This window comes from Mercenaria mercenaria, chromosome 2 (genome assembly GCF_021730395.1).
Source record: "Mercenaria mercenaria strain notata chromosome 2, MADL_Memer_1, whole genome shotgun sequence".
In the NCBI taxonomy this organism is placed as follows: Eukaryota; Metazoa; Mollusca; class Bivalvia; order Venerida; family Veneridae; genus Mercenaria; species Mercenaria mercenaria.
This window is the reverse complement of record NC_069362.1, coordinates 30,405,595-30,429,571: the sequence shown is the minus strand read 5'-3', so window position 1 is coordinate 30,429,571 and position 23,977 is coordinate 30,405,595. Positions and strand designations below refer to the sequence as shown.

General features: G+C 32.5%; 1 protein-coding gene across 1 annotated transcript; it reads right to left on the bottom strand.

The window, feature by feature from the left end:
* Positions 1 to 2,768: 2,768 nt before the first annotated feature.
* On the bottom strand, positions 2,769 to 22,568 carry LOC128548432 (uncharacterized). The gene is made up of 5 exons (XM_053523222.1): positions 22,468 to 22,568; positions 8,054 to 8,356; positions 5,743 to 5,826; positions 3,570 to 4,345; positions 2,769 to 2,801 (listed from the first exon to the last, which is right to left on the bottom strand). Exons 2-4 carry the CDS (start codon positions 8,334 to 8,336, stop codon positions 4,110 to 4,112), a joined length of 603 nt encoding a protein of 200 aa, XP_053379197.1. The 5' UTR covers positions 8,337 to 8,356; positions 22,468 to 22,568; the 3' UTR covers positions 2,769 to 2,801; positions 3,570 to 4,109.
* Between the last annotated feature and the right edge of the window lie 1,409 nt (positions 22,569 to 23,977).

Genomic DNA, 23,977 nt, shown 5'->3' with positions numbered 1-23,977 from the left:
GAAATGTAACAGCCCTGATTGAATATATGGCAAGACATTTTACGGCCGCCACATGGCATAAATAACGCTGCTGCCATAATAAATAAGAACAAGAGTGCCAGAATGTCACAATATATGCCCGTCACAGCAAATTAGCAAATAACACCTATATTTGCAAATGGAATATTAATTTTGTGGTTGTTTAGTAATAATTGTAATTCTTTTGCTTTTCTAAGTTCTCAAAAAACTCCTTACCATGTAGAGATATATTAAAATACACCTAAAATTTGAAAGTAACACCTATGTTGTATCACAGAAAAGTGGTCTTGGTTTTCCCTATGGTCAATAATAAAAAAATACAATAAGTTATTTATAGTAACAACTAAGGGAAGTTAACCTTAAAAAATAAAATTATTAATTAAAAAAAACCTAAGTCCAGACAAAAGTCTAACCAGGTAGAGATAGGTCAAAATACACCCCAGAACTGGATGACATGTTTTACCATAGAAATGTGGTCTCCATTTTTCCCTACGAATATATAAGCTATATATAGTAACAAGAACAGGAAGTAATTCTTAAGAAGGAGCCTGCGCATGACATTCCATCTCATGATAGTGTACAATTGTGCCAAGTTACATCAAAATCCCTCCATGCATGAGGAAGAAATGCCCTGGACAAAGTCATTCTTGTATCTGACCTTTGGCCTCTGTGTGACCTTGACCTTAGACCTAGGGACCTGATTTTTAAGCATGACAATCCGTCACGTGGTGGTGAATATTTGTGCAAAATTATATCAAAATCCCTCCATGGACGAAGAAGAAATGCTCCGGGCAAATTTATTCTTGAATTTAGCCTTTGACCACTAAGTGTAACCTTGACCTTAGACCTAGGGACCAGGTTCTTGCGCATGACACTCCGCCTCATGATGGTGAACAATTGCGCAAAGTTTCATCAAAATCCCTCTCTGCATGAAGAAGATATGCTCCGCACAAAGTCTGTGGACGCCGCCCGCCCGCCCGCCAATCTGCCAGGGGCGTTCCCATAATACGTCCCGTTTCCCAAACGGGCGTATAAAAAGTGGAAACTCCAAACGACAAAAACGAAAGTTTTGCAGGCTCGGTTTGATTAAGCAAGTTCATGGACCGTAGTGGAAATGCATGAATAACACTGAATAATATTTGGTCTGCTCGGTTATTTCATTCCTGCTGGGAAGATTGTTTATACAAAATCGAAAATTTGATCAATGGGAACCATTTTGTTTGTCAATTATAAATGGGATATTTAATTCATTTTAATATACTGATTTATCTATTTCTTCAAATCTGAAAAGTAGTTGTTTAATATTTTATTACTAAAATGAAAGAACTGTAGATAGTAATTTTTATTTCATTATAATTATTATACAAATTTAAGATCATGGCATTTGACAACATTGATAAATAGAATGTTGTCTAGGACGGTATCGTAAAAAAGCCAAAAAAAACACCACACCCATATAAACCATACTTCTTGAAAATTATTTATTTTGATGGGTTTAACGTCGCACCGACACACTTATAGGTCATATGGCGATTTTCCATTTTGATGGTGGAGGAAGACCTCCGTGCATTCTTTTATTACGAACTGGCACCTGGGTAAAACCACCGACCATCCGTAAGCCAGAAGGATGCTATCCTCACATGAAGAATTCAACGCCCCGAGTGAGGCTCGAACCCATATATGATGAGCCACGCCTTTTTTGCGAAGTAGGCCCACAACAAAAAGAAGTTGTAACGGAAAAATGTCATAGACGGATTGCTTCAAAATTTCAACAAGTATTAAATTTTATACAAATATGGAAAAGTAACAGGAAGGGGTAGAAAAAGGGGGTAGGGGCGGGAGTTGGAGGTGAAAGTTGATTAAGGATTACTTTACAACGTAAACCGCAGCAGCGCAGACACTAATGTACAAAAGACAAACACACAAAACTTACTTACATAGATAATACTAACAAGTAAGATATAACAACACTGTAGAACATCGCTCAAGACACACAGACGCACGCACTTAAGCGGGAAAAACAACAATCGGGTACAGCCTTAGGATTCAGTCAGCCAAAATTAAGGTGTGCACGATAACTTATTGATAGTAAAAGGGGAAGGGGATGCCAAAGCAAGGGAACGCAAATGCAAGGAGAAAGGATGGGGCGAGATGGGGAGGGGGTGGGGGTGGGGGGGGGGTGAGGAGAAAGAGGACAAAACGCTAACAACAAACAAGACAACATACGGGACAGAAAACAAGTTGAAAATAGGGGCACAGCCTTGGAACGGTCAGTACATTATATAAAGGAATCTGGGGGTTTAAACGCGTTTAAGGGCATGCCAACCTCGCACGGCATTCTGGTCAAGAAAAGAAGTAGGATAAAGCCAGATTTAAAATTATTGTTTATCCATTTGTCCAAAAAGATATTGGAATCATCACTTTCAGGACCTCAATGTTGCTTAGAATGTTCATCGCAAAAATGATTGGAATAGTCTATTAGTAATTACTTTGACGGAAGACGTCTCTATCATCTTAAAGAAGCTATTTACAGCATCTTTAATCCATACGACATTCAGATACTCTTGGAAAAAACAGGATAGATTGCATCAACCAGTTTTAATTCTTTAAAATCAAACAATTAACTATAGCCTCATCAATTAGACGTGCTTGTCCTAGAGATGTCAGACACACAGATACCTCAACTTTTCGATCAAGGAAAACTTTTAAAAAATTGTCAAGACAGAATAAAAATAACTTTAACATACTTGCAGTTGTTTCTCTTTCTTCCTCATTTTCGACAACTGAAATAAATCATATAAAACACAAAAAATACAGTATTTAGTTCGTCTGAAAACAAAGTCGACTCGTCAATATGTATTTGCAGGAATCATCAGTGCGTTGTCTTCATTTAAGTGTGATGCCCCATTTTCTTTTGAAGAAGGTAGAGTTTTCTCACCTTTTTACATTGTCTTTTGGTAGAGATAAGTACGCCGGAACTACAACCTCCCTTTCTGTTTTTTAAACATTAAGGTCCTTTTGTGCTTTAAAATATTTAAGTAAGGTCCATTTTTCGAGGTAAGATCTGTCAAGTTCTGTAATTTGTTTATTATTATGAAGTGCGTAGCAATTAGGAAAAAAGACTGAAATTATACGGACATGACACATGTTTCAAATTTCCTATTTTTGGTTTACATGTCAGTTCTTGGTTACTGAAGGAGATAAAGCTTTATTGTAAAACGTTTATAAGTGATATCCAAAAATGTTGTATTTCAGAGTTTCTCTAAAGTGAAATTTATATAGTGAGTAATTATAGCCTATACATTCATGATCGTTTTTCACGCGATTAGAATACGTATAGATTGGCATTCTTTTATGAATGGAATAGTACAATATTGAGTAAATGTTTCTTGAATGAGGAACATCTAAAAGATATGAAATATCTTGTTACAATTTTTCAAGATTAATTAACTTTTTTTCAAAGACGACATGAAGCATCAATAAAAGGCTATGAAGACATGAAGCTATTCTTACTTCTTGGAAAGGCAATTACACAGTAAAATTAGCCTTACCCGTTGGCTCATAGAGACAGTATATTGTTTCTGCAGAGGTAGCTGTTCCTGTGAACTGTGGACAAGGGTTCCCTTTGCTCTGAAACAAAAGAGCAAACTAGTTAAACCAGTAAAAGAACTTTTATTTTTAATAATAAATTCCCTTTATCATACGATGAATAGAAATATTGGCTAAACTGTTCTGTTTAAATATCAGCAGCAACTGGGTTCCTACTGTAAAATTTTGACTACAGCCTTTTATAAATTATACTTTATTACTTCAAAAGTCCATGAAAAATATCCACAATGATTTCAAGTTCCGACTGCCAAAGAGACTCTTAATATAATGCAGTCCTGTAGAAATTAATGTTTTTTGTACAAAGCAATACAATTTAGAGAGAGTAAACATGTGTTGTTTCTTACTAGTTCATTAGCAACTTTATAAGTCTTATCAGATATTGGAAATTCTTTAAACATGAATTATTCTTAATTTCGCCATTTATTTAAGAATATATTTTCTAACATACCATATTCCTTATTATTTATTTTTCCTTTATATATTTAGTTTACTACTACCTGTGAAGACTTAGATATTGTGCGGTTTGCAAAGTACCATATAATGTTTATTCTACCAGTTAACGCTACTAAATCAAAGAGATATTGTGATAAATATCTTGCCCTTATAAGCATAAAAATTGTTTTCAACATTCCAAACGCTGACATGGTGTCCGCAACTTCTAAGTCTGTAATATTTGATCGTCCGCACATCGTCATAGTGATGTAGTTGTCAAAGTGCTCTGAAAGTACGACACCTTAGTGTTAAATGTAGCTCTGGTGATTTTACAACCTATTAATGTCACAGCAAGATATAACGTTTAAAAGAGAGAAAGGAAACCCGGAACCTGTAATCTGTTTACTCGTTCAAATTAGTTGCTTTTATATAACCATGTTCTCTTTAACCTAAATATATTTTTCACTAAATCAATGAACAAAACTAACCCAGTTTTTATTTCAGTATTCCTACTAGTTATAAAGATTGTAGTTGTCTTGCGATAAGGAACATTGTTGGAAGGTATCTCAAAAGGAGATATCTAATTATCATAATGTAACATGCTGCGTTTTTTATCCAACTTAACAGTACTCTTATGACCACATACAGTTGGTGTTAATATTGTGGTTATAACATTTAGTTTTATGCTTATTGATGAAATACTGTGCTTTATCAGTGACATATAATCCATATCACTCACTGCATATCACTCACTGTAATTGATATAGCTTTGCCGATCTACCTGTACCATGTTTAAATTTTTAATTATTTGCTTAAGACAGGATAAAAATTGTGGTCGCACTTTATTCTTTCTAGTATATTTTTTTTTACTTAATGAGAATTTCATAACCTTATGCAGCAATAAATAAATTAAAAAGGAACTTTAGGGCGCGTGCGTCTTACTAACGTCACAACACGTCTGACGTCATGTTCGTTAATGCACGTCTGTTTCCCGCGCTGAAATTAATATTTATTGCAAATTGATCTCTACGTTACTAAGCATAAAATAAAAAAAAAATGTTTGTTTTTCGTGAAAATAGAATATTTCACCTCAGATTGAGAAAATGCTTACATTTCCACTCGCGCTACGCACTCGTGAAATGTTTTTGGATTTTCTCACTTCTCAGTATATATTCCATATTCACTCAAAACAAAAAAATTTCTTTTTATATAATATATATATATAACATATTATGTTAACAATATATCAGGTAACGCAAGTATGACAAGTTCAATACCTTGATCATATACATTGTAATTGGATGTACATTTTGTGATATGGTAATTACAGATGAATTGAAGTGTTTTATTAATGTAAAAAATGACAAGGTGTCAAAATCTGAGGCCGTTTAAGCAATACTGTCACTTATTGAACTTAAAGTTATGCTATGCAGCCGTTTACTTCTTAATTACATTAATGCTTTAACCATGCAGAGAAACTGACAAGTTAGTTGAAAGCACCAATAACCATTTGAACAGGCAATTTATAATATATATTTAAGTTACCTTACATTAAGACTAAAAGCGTGATTAGCCCACACAACTTTATGTTATTATTGTGTATTGTTTGATAACGATTCACAAAGTGGTAACTAGGATCAACATTTATGTCTATATATAGAACATTTGTTCAGCCACAAATACCTTCTTCCAACACTTCGTGATTTGGGAGTTGTCCATATGTCTCATATTCACTATAGAAAATTGTTCGATTGAGTTCTTCAAATCCTGAAATTGTAATAATGCAGTCATCAGACAGCAGAACTGTCACTGTGCGATATATATTGGCATACAGAATAAACGGTTCGATAATTGCCGAAATAATATCCGGCGTAAACGGTCTGCATTGGTGTGCGAGCAAAGACAGAGGTCTACCTTAATTCTAAGTTTACTCCTAAAAGAAAAGGTAACAACTCTGTTTGCTTTTTTCAGTACTCGATACAATAGTAATTATTTGCTATATAATGATATCATTATACATTAAAGGCGCAGCAAACTACTAAACTTTATTGCAGAATGAAAATGCTTGAACTAAATTCTTAATAAGAAAATTGGGCAAAACTATGGACAAACTGATATTTAATCCAAACGTATTACCTTTCATTGTTGGTACTATAAGCACTACAGTTAAGATGGTACATCAAATACTGTTTACATACAGTCTTATTTATGTAATTCGTGTACAACTATAGCATTCAAAGTGTAAGCAAACTCTTTAAGCAAACACATTCGTGGCATATGCTAGCGAAATAAACATAACGTCTTGTTATTTTGGGATTGCAGACATTCTATATAAAGTGGTTATGTATGTTTTTCTATCATTGAAATACCCTAAAGCCCTCAGAATTATATCGGTAGATATAATTGTTAACATGAAATACAGAAAGAAAAATAATTAGCATCATGGAATTAGCTACCGGCCTCGTTGTGCAACCACTACTGTTTCATCTTTAAAAGCTTCGTTTTGGGTGACTTTCCTGTCATAGTGTGCATTGATTCAGAAGCTAATCAGAAACGTCCTAATGTTCAAATATGCCTTAACTATTTTGTAATTCTAGAGTCTGGTGTATGATATGAAAATCTGTGACTTATATCTCAAAGATATATCCAGGAATCATTTTGTTACAAAAACTGGATTACACTGTAGTAAAATCCTTGAAATTACTGATATATTTGTCATATAAAGTAGTTTAATTGATTCTTGTTGATTAAATTGTACTTCGCGATATAATTCCTTGATATTAAACTTAACATCCGCCCTGCAAATTTATAGAGCTTATCAAATGCATTAAATTAAACTTTACTGTTTAATAATAGGAATATTGTCATTCTTAAAAGGACAGGACATAATATATATCATACATGTATATTCGTCGTTTGTGTGGAATATAAAATACCATAACACCATACCGCTTTGCTATGTATGGAAAAATATTTAGGCTTAATTCATATCTTTCACGAATGAACATCTGAGGCAATATTTAAACGAGTGTCATAGCCACGAGTGAAGATGTAAAATATGGTATTCATGAGTGGACAACAGTTTGATCGTACATGTAAAACAAATCATTTCCTTGTTTCATGTTTTGAAATATATTCATTTCATAGTTCTCTACCATTAAATATGTTGAAAGTTTTCACTGCTAAAATACCACATATACTTCATTCAAATATTTTGATGGTTCACTGAAAAACGTGTAACACAATTTGTATCTCTCTTATTGTTAGTGATACAATTTCGTTAATTAGCAAAACATATTTCTTTTTCCTGAATGTGAAAACTATTTCACCAAGAAGTGAGCCAATTTTCAAACATATACTAATTCCTTTGATTTATCGACAAAATTTGCCTTTAGTTTACTTCAATGCGAGGATTTATTGGCCTAGAAAAGGTTAAATTAGCCAAGGACGTTACATATGGAAACATTTTAACAAATGAATTATCCGGTTAATTATGACGCCATTAATATTATGATGCCTTTATTGATAAAATCTCATGATTGATCAGTATCCTTGGAAAGTCGCTCATGAAATATTTTTGCACGGATCGTGGCTTATTCTTTATCTTTTTCTTTTTTTGTTTGTTTAAAATATTATGTCCTATATCACGGCTGGCATGTCATAAATGATCCAGCTTTATCGTTATATCATCCGTCAAAAATAGATGGCTTATGGTCCGTTATGGGTATACACAAAAGACAGACATTCTTAAATACTGTAATCAATCCTGTATTAAGCAACCATAAGATTTCTGAGGACATCTCTTTCAGAACCTTCCAACGGCTGAACAACGTAATATTTATGCGCCCTTCACGTACACGCACGTAGTAAATTAAAATTATAATGTATTCACATGCGTTGCATGTACGTTTATTAAGAGCAATCATCTGAATTTTACAATTGAACTGAGTCACAACATGAAAATGTTAAACTTCAAAAGAAAAAAATCACAAACCTAAAGGGCATCCTTCTCCTTTTTTATAAATACTGTATTTGCCAGAAATCCAACGGCCTTTGTCCAGCGTTGGATCATTTCGAGTTTTAACACAAAACTTAAGTTTCTGACTTCTAGAATTATTTGTTATCTCTGGGAATAAGTTGTTGCCTTTGTAGTCGATTGTTCTGTTATTTTGTGTTGCAAGGTTTACTTTCAAAACACCTTTCGACCATCCCCGAGACTGTGACTCCGGACATCCGTACTTCGACATTGGTATTGCGAACGGACCAGGCGGCCACATACTTTCTTTTTCCCGCCATTCTTTATACATAAAAGGAAAGATCAATTATATATATAAAATGTCATTTATTGTTATATTTTTGTGTAATACATGTTAATTCACTGTATACAGATTCCATTTATAAATAAATATTATACAAAATAAAAATACTTGTTACGAATAATATTTTAATGATAAAGTAGATATCAAGGAAAATGGTCCAACACGAATACATGTACAATAAAGATAAAACATAAAGAACTGAACATAGACTAAGTGGAACAAAAAGACGACGAAGACAAAAATATACCAGAAAACAAACATAGTGAAGAGTCGCTGTTGGAAAACCGATATAAAAACATTTATTGTACTTTATCATGAAAGGGTGATAATTTCACGAATAAAAAAGAAAGTTTACTTGGGTACCTGTGACCTTGACCTTTGCACATGACACTATGTCTTGTAATGGTGAATATGTATGCCAAGATACTTAAATATACACCAATGCATAACAAAGTTACAGACCAGACAAATGAAACACTAAATATAAAAATCTCATACGGTAACCTTGACCCTAGTGATAGGGATCTGGGTCTTACAAATGATACACGGACTAATTTTAGGAAATATTGATAATTAGTATAATTTATAGTAATTTTAAAACCCCTTAATAAAAATTAAAAGTTACTGACCGGACAAGAAACAGACCATGTTAACCTTTGACTTCTCAGTGTGACATTGTCTTTGGGTCTTGCACATGACACGTCGTCTTATTATGAAATATTTGTTCTAAGAAATTTCAAAATCCATTCATGGATGGTAGAGTACGGACCACACACGAAGTGTAAAAGATGTCAGGACGTACGGAAAGAAGGACGCAGCCTATTTCTTTGTTCCCGTTTTTCCTTCGGAAAAGGCAAGAGACATAAAAGGAGAGTTAACTTGGGTGCCTGTGAACTTGACCTTTGCACATAACACAATATGTTGTATTGGTGAATATGTATGCCAGGTTATTTAAATATAGACTAATGCATAAAAAACTTTAGAGATCAGACCCCCAAAAAAGATACTAAAAATAAACCTCTCCAACGGTAACCCAGACAAATATCATCATCGGTTATAAATTTTATGTTGCATAACTTTCTAAATTATTTATTGAATGAATTATATAATGAAAGAATGTATGCCCTGTTTTATCACTTCCCAAAAGCGTTTGGTTTTTAGACAGACGAGTAATGAAGGTTTTGCATGTTTTGGAGGCATTAGTGAATCAGCCACCGAAACAGAAGCTTCATTGCGGACGTTCATGATAAAAAAAACTTGAAAATTGCTCAAGATATCGTCGATTCTATGAAAATAGAACGAGTCCACAGGATGGGTACAGTCAGGGACGGATAGAGGCATACTGGTCGCAATATAGTGTGCAAATTCACATTTTTAAATTTTACCTGCACGGGCAATTTCCCCCGGATGTATCTGCCAAGCGTCGACGTTTGGTTCCATTGATGAAGAAAACTAAGGAGGAGGGAAACACCGCATGGATTTCATACGATACCTTGTATATCAACGGCAAGCCGGTCCATGCCTAGGATTTACCGGAGAATGGACCGAAAGTGTTGGTGTGGAACTGTAATGGTCTTACTGATAGAAAATTGGATGATACTGACTTTGTGAATAAAATAAAAGATAATGATATCAATATTTTGTCTGAATCGTGGACTGACAAAGACTCGAATATAGAGCTCAATAATTTTACATGCTATAATTTTTACAGAAAATTCAGGCATAGAAGGGCAAAAAGAAATAGTGGGATAGACTTGTTCAATATACTTGCACAGGATATTTTTTATTATGAGCAACAAGGTAGTGTATTGCTGGCTGGTGACTGGAACTGTCGTGTAGGTAATAAACCTGATTATGTTGTCTGTGACAGAGACGTTAGTAATATTGACTATGACGACTACATTCCTGATGCTCCACTATGCAGGGCCTCACAAGATTCTTTGTGTAATGCACGAGGGGTCAGAATGCTTGATCTATGCAAATCAACAAATATGCGTATAGCTAACGACTTATTAGGCTCGGATTATGATTGCGGGTCATATTCTTATTATAGTCGTCAAACAAATAGTAGAATCGATTATCTTTTGCTGAAAGAAACTGATTTTAAAGTAGTGAGAACTTTCCAAATTGGTCAATTTAGTATGTTTAGTGACCACTCTCCGTTACTATTCACAATAAATGCATGTAATCCAATTTGACAAAGTTGTGATGAAAGTTCACATACATATTACAGATGGAAGCCAGAGCATACTGATTTATTTAAAAGGGGCATTATTGGGAGATTATAAGATTTTAATACCGTTATTAGCGAATCAGTTTCGTTGGAACATGATTGTATTGATAATATGATATTGAATTTTTCAGATATCATTTGTGATGTGGCCGATCCGTTGTTCAAGCATACTTATAGCAATAAACGCAAATTAAATACAGATAATAAGTGGTACAGTGCTGAGTGTATAAATGCGAAAAATGCGTATAAACAAGCATTACATAGTTTTAATTGTGATAAATCATTCGAAAATAGAATTCTTTTATGTGACCTTAAAAATGTGTATAAAAATATTCTGCGCAAAACAAAGCGCTCTTACATATGGAAACAGTCTCAGGTGCTGATAAATCTACGTAAATCAAAACCTAGGGATTTCTGGAAACATTTCAAAAAGAGCAGGTCAACAATTGAGGGTGATATTACATTAGATGATACCAAAAAGTACTTCTCAGATATGTTTAATGACAAACGAACCACAGTTATTGATGATGTACAATCTTTTAATGAGGAGAGTAATTTAAATATTGATAACCCAATGATAATGAACCATTAGAAGTTGTAAATGATTTTAATTGTTTAGGGGTTGTTTTTAACTATACTGGTTCATTTGTTCTTAATAATCTGTGTATCGTTGGCAATTCTTTAAAGGCAATGAATGTTTTAATGAATAATATTAACAAATATGATATAAGTCCATTTATATCGCTTCAACTGTTTGACTCGTTTGTGGCTTCTGTTTTAAATTATGCATGTCCGGTATGGGGTTTCTCAAAGTCTAAAGATCTTGAAAGAGTTTACCTTAAATTTTGTAAAAACATACTTGGCGTGAAACAAAATGCATGTAACGCTGCAACCTATGTAGAACTTTGGCGTTATCCCCTGTATATAAAAAGATATGTCCATATTATTAAGTATTGGTTTAAGTTATTAAATACAGATAATGTTATTTTAAAAGGTATTTATCAAAATGCTTTAGACCAGTGTAATCATAATGGTGTAAAAAAATGGGCATACCATGTGAAATGCCTTCTTAACGAGCATGGTTTCTCTGATGATTGGAATTTACCAAGTCAGTTTGAAGCCAAAACATTTGTACCAATTTTTAAACAAAGAATTATAGATTGTTTTAAGCAAAAATGATGTGCCGACATTGCTGCAAATAATGTTTTAAATACTTTATATTCACATATTAAAACAAGTTTTGGTATTGAAAATTATTTGAATATATTATTATGTAAAACATCACGAAGTTGTTTAACGAAACTCCGTATATCTGCACATAAGTTACGTATAGAGTCTGCCAGGTACGGCAGAGACAGGTTAGAAAGACACGAACGGATTTGTCAGTTATGTGATCTTAACGAGATTGAAGACGAATTTCATTTTCTTCTTAAATGCAGAGTTTATAAAGAATTACGTGCAAAGTTCATTAAACGTTATTTCTATACTCATACAAGTATGTATAAATTCTTAGAATTGCTACAGTCAAGTAATAAATCTGTTCTAGTTTATTTCTGTAAATATATAACATTATCTAATAACAAGAGAAATGAATTATTGCAAGGAATTTAAACTCGTGTCTTGGAAATGCTTGTAAGTTTGTTTGTGTTGACATCAATTATAATATAACATATACTGCCATTCAGTTTATATTAAACTACCTATACTTCTTGAATTCGTAAATGCAGATTATTTATAAGCATTAATTTTTGTATACTAGTATAACGAGATTGATATTGTTTCTATTGTGATATCGTTGTTTTATTCTTGTAATATACTGATGGTTAAAATCAGATCTGTTCATTCCCTACATATACCGAAAAGTCATTTTGCCTATCACGTGTATTGTATTATATGTATAATTTCATGTTGTATTAACAAGATACATGTATCGTATACGTTAATAAAATATTTGTTCTGTTCTGTTCATGTAAGCTAGGGGTACGACACGGTGAATTTCTATTTTCTATCTATTTGGATGAGATTCAAGATCGTTTGATGATACACTGCTTTAATTGTTTGTGTTTATTTTTATATGCTGATGATATTGTTAGTTTTGCGAAATCAGAAAATCTAAAACTACGGTTTATCATTGTAAGAAGATTATTGTGTCAGATGAAAACTTAGTGTTAATCAAACCAAAACCAAATCATTATTTTTGAAATTGAACAGATGAAAATGATCTGAAGTTTTGTTTTAAGGACAGGGTTTATATATTTTATTTGATAATTGTTAGCTCTAGTGGTTCAAATAACATATGATAAATTAAGATCGGACAGGCTGCAAAAGCAATGTATAAACTGAAATCAACTCTTATTGAATATCATTGTATGCCATCACAAAGTCAGTTGGAATTATATTTTACCTATCTTAATTTACGTTTTGAATTAAAATGAATCTATGGTTAGAAAGAATACAATGAAGTTTTTGTAAAAGGTTATTTGGTGTAAATACAAACGCAAAATAGATTTATATATGGTGGGCCTGGAAGGACAATTAGGCAAAATTAAAGAAACAAGTATTTGTGAAGTTATTGGGTGTTTTTTAAATGCACCAGTTTGCAATTTATTTCGAAATATTACAGAGGTATATTAACACATGACGAAAGATAATAGTTAAGTTACCATGAAACTTATTTAAAAACGTGACAAGAGTTTTTGTCCGAAGGTCACTGAATTTTGTAGATATTGGCTCAGTTGTTCAAAACTTTTGTTAAATATTTAACGATGATATTTTCATTCAATAGATTAATGCTTGTTAATTATTTTGTTAAATTTTGCTGTTAAACTGTTCGGTTGTTCAGAACTTTTAACAGCACAATTTTTCTTAAATTAGCGAAGCTACGTTAAATATTTCGTTAAACCTTTTCTTTAAAAAATCTGTTGTTGGTGAAATATCAGTACAATAAGTCTGTTAAACTAAGTGGTCTAACAATAAATTTAACGCGCATTTTAAATCACCCAAGGAGGTACTTTAAAATGTTTGTTAAGACTTAACGAAGATATTCAAGATGGCTACCATGTCAAGATATTTCCCAGTTATTTTCAAAACTTGTGTATTTCACAACATTTCTTCGAAACACAGGACTGAAGCCTGTTTCGAGAGATTTTATCAGCAACTCTGATGATTTCATTTCACTTCATTTTTATTTTGAAGGTCTGACAACACTTCAGAGTCAAGTGTGCTATCTACAGTATAGTATAGTATGTAAAACAAAACTGTTATAAGTTAGGATTACAGGGAGAAATATTAATAGTGTATAAAACAATAAACAAATTTTTCAACGTGATACTTCCTGACCTCCTGCTGATTTATAATTAAAATCCCAAATAATTTTCTGGAAAAGCCAGTAATGCAGAATAAGAGTAAAGCAGGAGATACACCTTCTCATTAATTCAGAAACAGATGTTGATCTCCACTTCCTTTGTATGTATTTGCAATAGTAAACACGAACTCTAAAAAATGACAAAACATTTTGAAGTTACTTAAAACAATGAAACATTTTATTATTATTATATGACAAACGAAAATCGATAGCCATAAATACAATGCCTAAGAATCATCGGTCCTTCTTTATTTATAGAAACCTCCATAAGGTTCAAGTACATACATTTCTTTATTTACTGAATTATTTCGATTTTTTCTGCTTACAACAATCAAAATGTGAATGAGGTCCTGACAAGAGTATCCTGTGCAACGGCCCATCATCTAAAATGTCCATTATTCTGTATATTTCACTAAATTATAAATCCTGGTGTACACTATGTACCTTTATTTCTCTTGCATAAACTGTTAATACTAATGAAAAACATATAAGTAAGTATGAAACATGCTTGATTCATGTGCTATATTTATAAAGAAAGGTAATAAAGTTGTTACTTATTGCAGTTAAATACCAACATTTAGAAGTGTTAATGATAATAAATATTTTGAAACATTTACCTAAAGTTTTTATTTCAATCTATATCAAAACAACTTGAATTGCCAAAAAAGATACAATATATGAACAAAATTGGTTAGGAAAATACATATGAGCCGTGCCATGGGAAAACCAACATAGTGGGTGTGCGACCAGCATGGATCCAGACCAGCCTGCGCATCCGCACAGTCTGGTCAGGCTCCATGCTGTTCGCTTTTAAAGCCTATTGGAATTGGAGAAACTTTTAGCGAACAACATGGATCCTGACCAGACTGCGCGGATTATTATGATTATTATGATACTTATGCAAAAAAATAACGGAAAAACATAACATCTATGATAATTATTGGTAGAAGCATATTGATGATCAATAACAACAGGAATTTCAAAGTCCTCCTGTGACCAAAAAGGATGGTATTGAGCTTATTTTAACATCTGATAAAACCCTTTAAAGTAAGTTAAGTATTTAGTGTCAATTTAAGCAAGGGAGTTACCAGTACCTTTTCCACATCTTCGGCATGACACAAAAAGGGGTCAAATTCAGACACGCAGTATAAACCATTGAGTTATTGAGGCAATAAATCTCCTATAACTGTTTATTTATTATTCTTTATTTTGATGTCTATTTGGAAGTATTAAGCGGTTATTTAAAGCATTTCACTACTCCAGACAAGTTGAAATAAGAACATAAAGTCTGTTTGGTATGTTAGTAGATTGGCTGCTTAAGACAAGTGGCTGCTTAATAGGTGGCCACATTTAGGCCGGTTCAATTGTAGTTACTTTCAAAATAAATGTTTGAGTATCTGTACATACATACTGGTATTATCAAGAGGGTTAGAGGTAGACTAGCCACTAGACTGATAGTAAAGAATTTGTCACAGATTCCAGATTTTTGTGATTTACTTTTGTTTTCTGTAATAGCAATATAATTAATGCCATGTTGTCTTAGAGAACTATACTGTAGTTGTGATTTGGATCTAGGTTAAAATAGACTGGATATATATTCGCAACTTTTAATTAAAACAAAAACTACAAGGAATCGGTAAAACCGAATGATGCTACCTGATGCATATGCTTGTCCCAATACGGGTAATAACGTATTAGAAATCAAAGACAAATAGTGATAATAAAAAAGGAAAATTGAACAAGAGGGGAATTCAAAAGCTAGTTTAGGTAGTGTAATTGTTCGTTTTTACACTGCACTTTCCGTCAATGGCCTCTATCATTTTGTGAAGTTTCAATGAAATGCCATTAACACTTTTATGTAATGATCCGGACAAGATTTATTTTGTATTATAAAGGGAGATAATTCTAAAACTAGGTAAGGTACAGTTATGATTCTTTGACATTGCACTTTGTCCCAATGGCTTCTTTGATTATTTGAAGTTTCAATCAAATATCTTAATACTTTTAAATTTATACTCCAGACAAGCCTTATTTTGTATTAATAAAGGTAGATAATTAAAAAAAAACTAGGTAAAAAGAACAACATTGCACTCAAACATTGCACTTTCTGTCAATATTCCTATCATTGAGTGAAGTTTCAATGAAATATCATTAATAGTTTTCAAGTAATGCTCCGGACAAACCTTATTTGATAAAGGGAAATAATTTGAAAACTAGGTAAGGTAGAGTTATGGTTCTTTGACACTACACTTTGTCTAAATGACTTCTATCATTATGAGGAGTTTCAATAAAAAATATCATTGCCTAGGAGCTAGTATATGTTAGATGTTTCAAGAATTTTAGACTTAATACATTAATAAAATAGTTATTGTACTGATTCAGAATATCTATTATCTCAAATACTGCCTTTTCATTTGGGAAATATTGCATAACCTTAACCATGATTACAATGGTTATCATCATATTTTCAGCAACAACTCCCCACAACTGTTAATCAAAGAGTATGTTTTTTTAGTCATGATATAGAAATAGACCCTTCAATTTTCAATGATAGTAATACATTAAATAAAGTCTAGAAATTGATTTCCAAGTCCTTGAAATAACCAAAAATGTAGAGACCGTACCATAGCTCTTCGCATACTTTGATTTTTCAAACTAAAGTGATTTTTACAAGTGCACCGGTTACGATAAAAATGTAAACAACAGGACTCTGTCTATGAAACTTTGAAATGAATGAATGACAGTCGATCTCAGTCATAATACTGATTGACAGTGAATGCTAATGACTCCATGTGTTGCAGAAAGGTATTTAGTTTGTAACTGTAATTTCCCATCAATTGAAATCCTCTCAAAACTGGTAAAATAATTACTTATATTTGGACAAATCTCATCGTCTTTGCCGTTCGGCAGCTGCAAAAAGGGCAAAATAAAAAGATTCAGTGTAAGTAATATTTCACTGGTACTGCCAGTTAGTTAGTTCAAACTCTGAACAACACGTCAGAGAAATTTGGGCAGATTTGACCAATTATGACGTTGGCAGCATTATATTATATTTTTTCTTTACACAAAAATTGCCGTTAGGTAACAAAGCGAATACGCCGATAATCCGGAGTTCACCGATTATTGTTCCAGTTCACGCAATGTAATCCAGCAATTAAACTGCATAGCTATTAGCTACTGCTGTTATAGGGAAGTGGTAGAGTGTCTGCCTTAGGGGTGAGAGGTCCTGGGTTCGAGTCCCAGTTAGAGCTTAACTCTATTTAGATTCTGCTAAAGCATAGTTTTGCTGTTAATAGACTGTTCCAGATGTTCTAAATTTTTAGCACACAGTATCATGGATCAGTAGCAATCCAGATCAAAGTTGAATGTTAAATCAAATGCACCCAATTAGAAAATATTGACTATATTATGTCCCTTTGATGTTTATGCTCTCCATGTTCAAGAAGAGTTACATTTCCTTGATCACAAAATTTTCGTTATCATGAAAATATTAAATGCTCATAACTCCGCACTTCTGGTTAAAATATTGTCTATATTTCTGTTTTTGAGAAATATATGGACATTTCTCTTCATTTCAAAGCTTTTTAACTTCAAACCTATGATTTGAAAAACTTAGGTACTATCTCTAAAAAATGATTTCATAAATGTAAAGTTTATAATAGTTAATATCAATAACAGAAGTTTTAATATTTAATTTAAAGTTGTGATCCACAAAGAATGACAACTCTTGCCTTGGGCTAGTACTTATAAGCAGAGATATCTATTAGTTTACTTCCCTTGCAATTACACAATTGAATGGAAAATGAAAACTGTTTTAGACACAATATCATACATTTTTGCACAACAGAAACATTTAGGATTTATTCATTTGTGTTTGATTTACCCCTCAAAACATGGTTCCGATGATTCTGTTAACTTACGCATGGTAAAAAAAATTAACTTTTAACAAGCCAATAATAAAATGAAGTACCAGTAAGTAACTAATAGTGCAGATAATACAGTTTTGTTTGTATCAAAATGTCACAATAGAAACACCTTTGTAATATAGAACACCTGGTAGGATAAGTAAAGGTGCAATTATATTAATATCTATTTCCTATGCCTATATGATATAACATTTAAAATGCTGTTCTAAAGGTCTGCCTAAAATATATAATACAAAAGGGCCATGATGGCCCTATATGGCTCAGCTGAGTAGAGTTGCTTGCTTGTACAAATTTCTTGGCTTAAGCTTTAAAAACAGAAAAAAAGAAGACTAGGTCAAGGTAAAGATTATGTAAGATTACTTTTGAAATCTGTAAAAAAAATATTGCAGGTGGTCCAAATCCTTTTGCTGTCGCTTAAAAGCAAGAAACTAAATCAGTGAGTCAAACCGAAAAGATCGGTATGCAAAACTATATGTCATCTAATTTTCAAGGATGTATCTTAAAAAACACACAAGAAAGTAGGTCAGTAGGTCACACTGATGGTCATTCAAAGTAAGCTTTAAGATCGGTGTGCAGAACTGTACATGCCATCCAAATTTCAAGACTGAATATTAAAAACAAGAAAGTAGGTCAGTAGGTCAAAATAATGGTCACTGATAGTGAGTTTTAAGATCGGTGTGCAAAACTGTACTTGTCATCCAATTTTCAAGGCTGTATAGCAAATTTAAGGGGCCAAACTGGAACCCATTGTTGGGATCTGGCAGGTTTTCGAAATGAACCGATATATTATGCCAATACAAGTTGTTTGCAAGTTTTATTAAAGTCGTTAAACAGTTTTTGATCAAGTAATTTATTTGTTTGAAATTTTACAAACTGATCATTTACACTTAGCTGTGTTTGTCCACGTCAGATTTTCACTGAAAGTATTTTTAAACTTTGATTTTCTTTTCCTGGTTGCCCAACCAACATAACATTATTTTAGCATAGATATAGATTTAATAAACATATTTGTCTAAGTAATGATATGGATATAAGCACTATTGTATTAAAGTTTTCAAAGATTTGCATTGACAAGACTTAGAACATTTTTTGCCAAAATTCATTAGAAATGCAAGTTTATAAAGAATTTATTATCTCCTTTTGTCTATCTCGGTTGCGCAACCAAGATAGATTGAAAATAAATAAATAAAGTTGAAATATTCAAATATTTATCAAATGCAAATGTAAAACGAGAAATTTTATTAAATTAAAAAGAAATAATCCACTTTTAAACACTTTTGTATCAAAGGTCCATAATAATGCTTTAAAGTTTTATCTTGAAAACAAGTGAAACATCTTTCCAAATAGATTTTATGCGTACATACAAGGTTAGATAAGCACTAGTTTTTGATATTTCACATGAACTGTTATAGTTAAAACATTACAGGGAGGTAATAAAAACAATAAATTCAATAAGACATTCTAGTATATTGAGCAGACAAATATTAAAGAAATAAATTATCCGAAACGGATGAAGAAAATAATGTATTCTATTTTCATAATGGAAAATGTGGTAGCCACATTTTAAACAAAGGCATTATGGGTCTTTTAAAGGAGAAACCTACACAATTTAATAAAATGTAATAAAATGTACTTTTCCAATAGGGATCTAACTCTATGCACACTTGTAAGGGGCCTTTTGTTTCTAAAATATTGCTCATTGGGGCATTTAAATTGAATACTTTAATGAAGCTGAAATTTTGTGTAATATTTGAAATATAATTTGATGGAACGATTAATTAAAACAAGATACTAGATACCATTTATAGTTTTGGATTATGTGAATGGCGGTATTTTTCTGTTGTGTCATATAACAGTAAAATGTCAAATTCTTATTTATGGAATAACACAAAATAACACATTTTGAGTCATTTCTGTCTACAAAATGGTACTTGATGTAGCTTAATTTGAAACAAAATCCATTTTAAAAGGTGTAAAAATTATAATTTTTTATTGTTGGAATAAGATTTCAATCTTATAAGCTGTCTTCATAGTATCTTAATATACCTGTAATTCAAATGTTTGACATAATCACACTGGTCACTTACATATTGAGGCAAAGTTCATTTCAAATCTTTTCTATGCAGACTTTACAGTTTCAATTTAAGAAAATTTTCAAAATAGCTATTAGTATTGAACAATCCATAAATGTTTAGCCTCTATGTGTCATGCTCAAATCGCTGGTCATACTTCGTTGGTCAAGTCTCCTGTCTGATCTTGTCCATGCAGAACAACTTTGATATGAATATAGCATTCTTATTTTCATTTGGCAAAAACCCTCTGCCTAAAAATTAGACAGAGTGTCACACGTAATTTCCAGGTATGCTCAATGGTCAATGTTACACTTTAGGGCCATGCACATTTAGTCAATTTTATCTTAATGACAATTTTACTTTTAATATATTCTGTTCATAGAAGTAATTCTGGTTTAGATTGCTAGTACATTTATCTAAAGTGAGTGATTATTAAAGATGATAGTTAATGTTGAAAAATGGAACTTAATATGTGCAAAATTAGAAATAAGGAATAGAGCCAAATTAATAAACAATCAAAGAAGCATAATATTTTTTTTAGCTTTTTGATACAATGTACAATGCATGTTCTTTTAGCTATTATGGCCTCAATTTAAACTGTTTTTTTAAAGCTTTATATTTCAACTGAAAGTCCTTGCTTTACAGTGCCTTTTTAAAACATTTTTTATTATTTCAACAATCTAACCAATTTTATGATCAACAAAAGGGCGATAATTATATATAGGAACTGGAAAAAAATTCTCTTCAACTGCTACTTTACATTTAATATTAAAAGTGAATCTGTGTCATTCTTGAAATAATTGTTTTTATATTCCTAAATATTAATTTGAGAAGTACAAATGGTCAGTGATAACAGCTTCCACGATGACACAAATCTTACACAATATAAGAAAAAATACCCCTAGGTAAGGCCTCAAAAAATCAAAGGGAGTTGATCCAGACAATACATCCTTTGACAGTTCAGATGTAAACATAAAAACGAAAGAATAACAAAAGTGCTTGGATAATATCACGGATATAACTTGCAGAATTATATTATGTCTGAATGTATTACAAACAATAGGGGAATGTTGGGTTATGAAGTAGACAAACTATGGAGAATAACAAACCAGACGGTCGCGAAAACGTGTGACAAAAACATGAAAGATTACTGGCACATTACATGACTTGTTCTTTTTGTATTTTGAACTATAACAACAATCAACTAAATGTGCTGTCGTCAGTAAAATCTACTACAGCAAGTGACGTTGCTAGTGAAGAAAGAGGGACTGAATACAAATTATAAGCATAAAGCCAAAAAAAAAGAAATATGAACAGCATATGACATGCTACACAACAGTAACACAATGTTTGGTATCGAAGCATCTTTTCAATGCTATAAGAGGAAATATAAAAAGTGGTGTATTATGGGATATTATTGGATATGATGTCCTTGTTAAATTTTTAACAATTCGTTTAAGGATTTAACACTTCGTTACTTAACGAAAATTTTAACAGTGCTTTCAACAACTAAAAAAATAACAATTAGTTAGCTTACATAATAATCAAAATTGTACGACCGTTAACTTAACGACGTGTTAAACTTTACGAAAGTTTTGAACAACTTGGCTATCAGAAATGATTAATGGCTACTTATGTTAATTGATGAAACTCTTGCGTAGAACCAGCCAGTTTACTTAGGGGGAGGGGGTCCGACCGAACACTTACTATGACAAACAGGTGTCATTACCAACAGGTATACACTAAGGGGATCTGGGGCATGCACCCCCAGACAAGTTTGAAATTCAGCTCTTCATTTCCTACATTCTAGGACATTTTACGGGCATTTAACAGCACCTTTTCCATTGCAATTTTATATACAATACACGTCTTATTTTAAAATTTCTACACATGTAGCAGCAGCCACATACACTTTGAATGCGATCCTAATGTTGCCTTTCTTTCCTTCTTCTCTTCCTTTTTTTTATGATTTTTCTTTTAGCGTTATTTTCTACCTAGAGATTTAATACTGTATAATCTATTTATTTTTAACATTCTTTACTTGTGAAAAACAAGGAAGAATGTCCAACTGGGAAAGCCACGTTTCAAAAACGCAGCCTCCCCAAAAGCACACACGAACAACACTCTCACACCACAAACAAAAAAATAAAAGCACAAGGGCAAAACAAACAAACACAGGAACACAGTGGGCACCGTCTTGGACCGGTCAGTGTCAAAACCACCACTTTGGAGTTTAAACTGGTTTATGGTGCACCTAACCTCACTCTTGTCCCCACCATGTTCCAAAGTCACAAGACAGTGTAAATAAAAATTATCCCCGCCAGGTGTAAGTTATCATATCTAATTTAAAATATGAGTTTCGGATATGTGTAATCTGAAATGTGAGATTTATAAAACCAACTGTTCAGTCGCTTTGTTTATTACAGAAGTTGTAGCATAAATTCTTATTTTAATATGTAATGAGTACTTACGTTGTATTTACGTGTATACATACCTTTGCTGATGTTGACAATCTCACACGTGACATTTTTCGATATCTGCTTGCATCTAGAATATGGAAACGTCGTCGGTTTATATAGTGGATGGGCCAGTAGAGATACTGAAAGTAAACAATTTAAAATTTATAAACGGGACAATTTTATTCGAACATGGTATAGTGGTAAAATACCTCCAATTCTTTAAAGTATCGCAATAATGTTATTGCAAGCAATCATAGACCCAATATGTCAAGTTGAACATAATCTTTTTATTTGTAACTGTTCATTTCAAAATGTTCTGTGTGTAAATGGTTTGTAATAAGTCATTCCAATCACACAGAAATATTCTTAACACTTGCGGAGAATGCGAAAGTTGGTTGTATCCAGCTGCTTCTGTGTCGGGCAAAATAAAAGGAAAACAGTTGGAAATGTATTTAATGACCAGAACTTTTAACAATAACCAATCAGTTTGCGATACTGCTAAAAAGAAAGCTGTCCAGTTACAGATATATATTACATGTGATGTAAGTAAACACATATGTGCCCCGAAAATGGCGTGAATGTGTAGCCTGGTATCGTCAGTCTTTGGTAAACCTTGACCTTTGCCTTTGACCTAATGCTCCTAAAATTTAAGTTATGTTTTGACCACAGGATATTCTTTATGAACTTCCACTGTTGTATGTCCAGGTATTTTTATTTTATTAATTCGAAACTGTTTACAGTCATACTGACAATGCAACCTTTGCTATATTGACCCTACAATATTAATACGTCATCTGCAAACCACTGGCAAGTATTTATACGAGTTGTGAATGTCGTACTTATCTCATTTAGTTCCAGAGAGCCTTAGTTTCAAGGTAATTGCAATTCACATGGTCAAAATTAATCATTTATTGACCCCAGACAATCCTCTTGTAATGTTTTCTACTGTAACCTCGAACATTCTCTTTTAATTAATCAGAAACCGTTTTGCACTCTAGGTTATTGTTGCACTGCCATATACCCCAAAGGTTATGGGTCGTATTAGGTCCATAGACAACCATAGTATTGAGTTAAATGACTGTAGGTTAGAAGCATTCTCCCGGGTTAAACTGTTTTTAATCATCCGACGGCAAATGTGATCTTTACTGTATCAAAACTTTCTGATTCTCAGGCAATACGTATGCAATAAGGTAACTGCTATAATGCTTACTTGTAAACTTGTAACCCAAAGACAACCCTGAATATTTAACTTAGCCCACTTTGTCATTACCTAGTTGTGTCAGAACACTTGAAAACCCTGTTATGCCATAAGCAGTTTTGCTTTGCAATACGTCTCTCTCAAATAGATATAAACGACATCTCCTAAAACCTCTGACTTTATCTTGAAAGAATTTTACAAAACTATTTCCATATTGCTCTACTCATCTCAAAGAGTACGCCTAAGCTAACAATGTAACAATTTATAAAACGGTATATTTTTCTACATCGCTGGTGTGATTTTTGCTAATCGCTAAAGAGAACGCCTATACGCCATTTAATGTGACC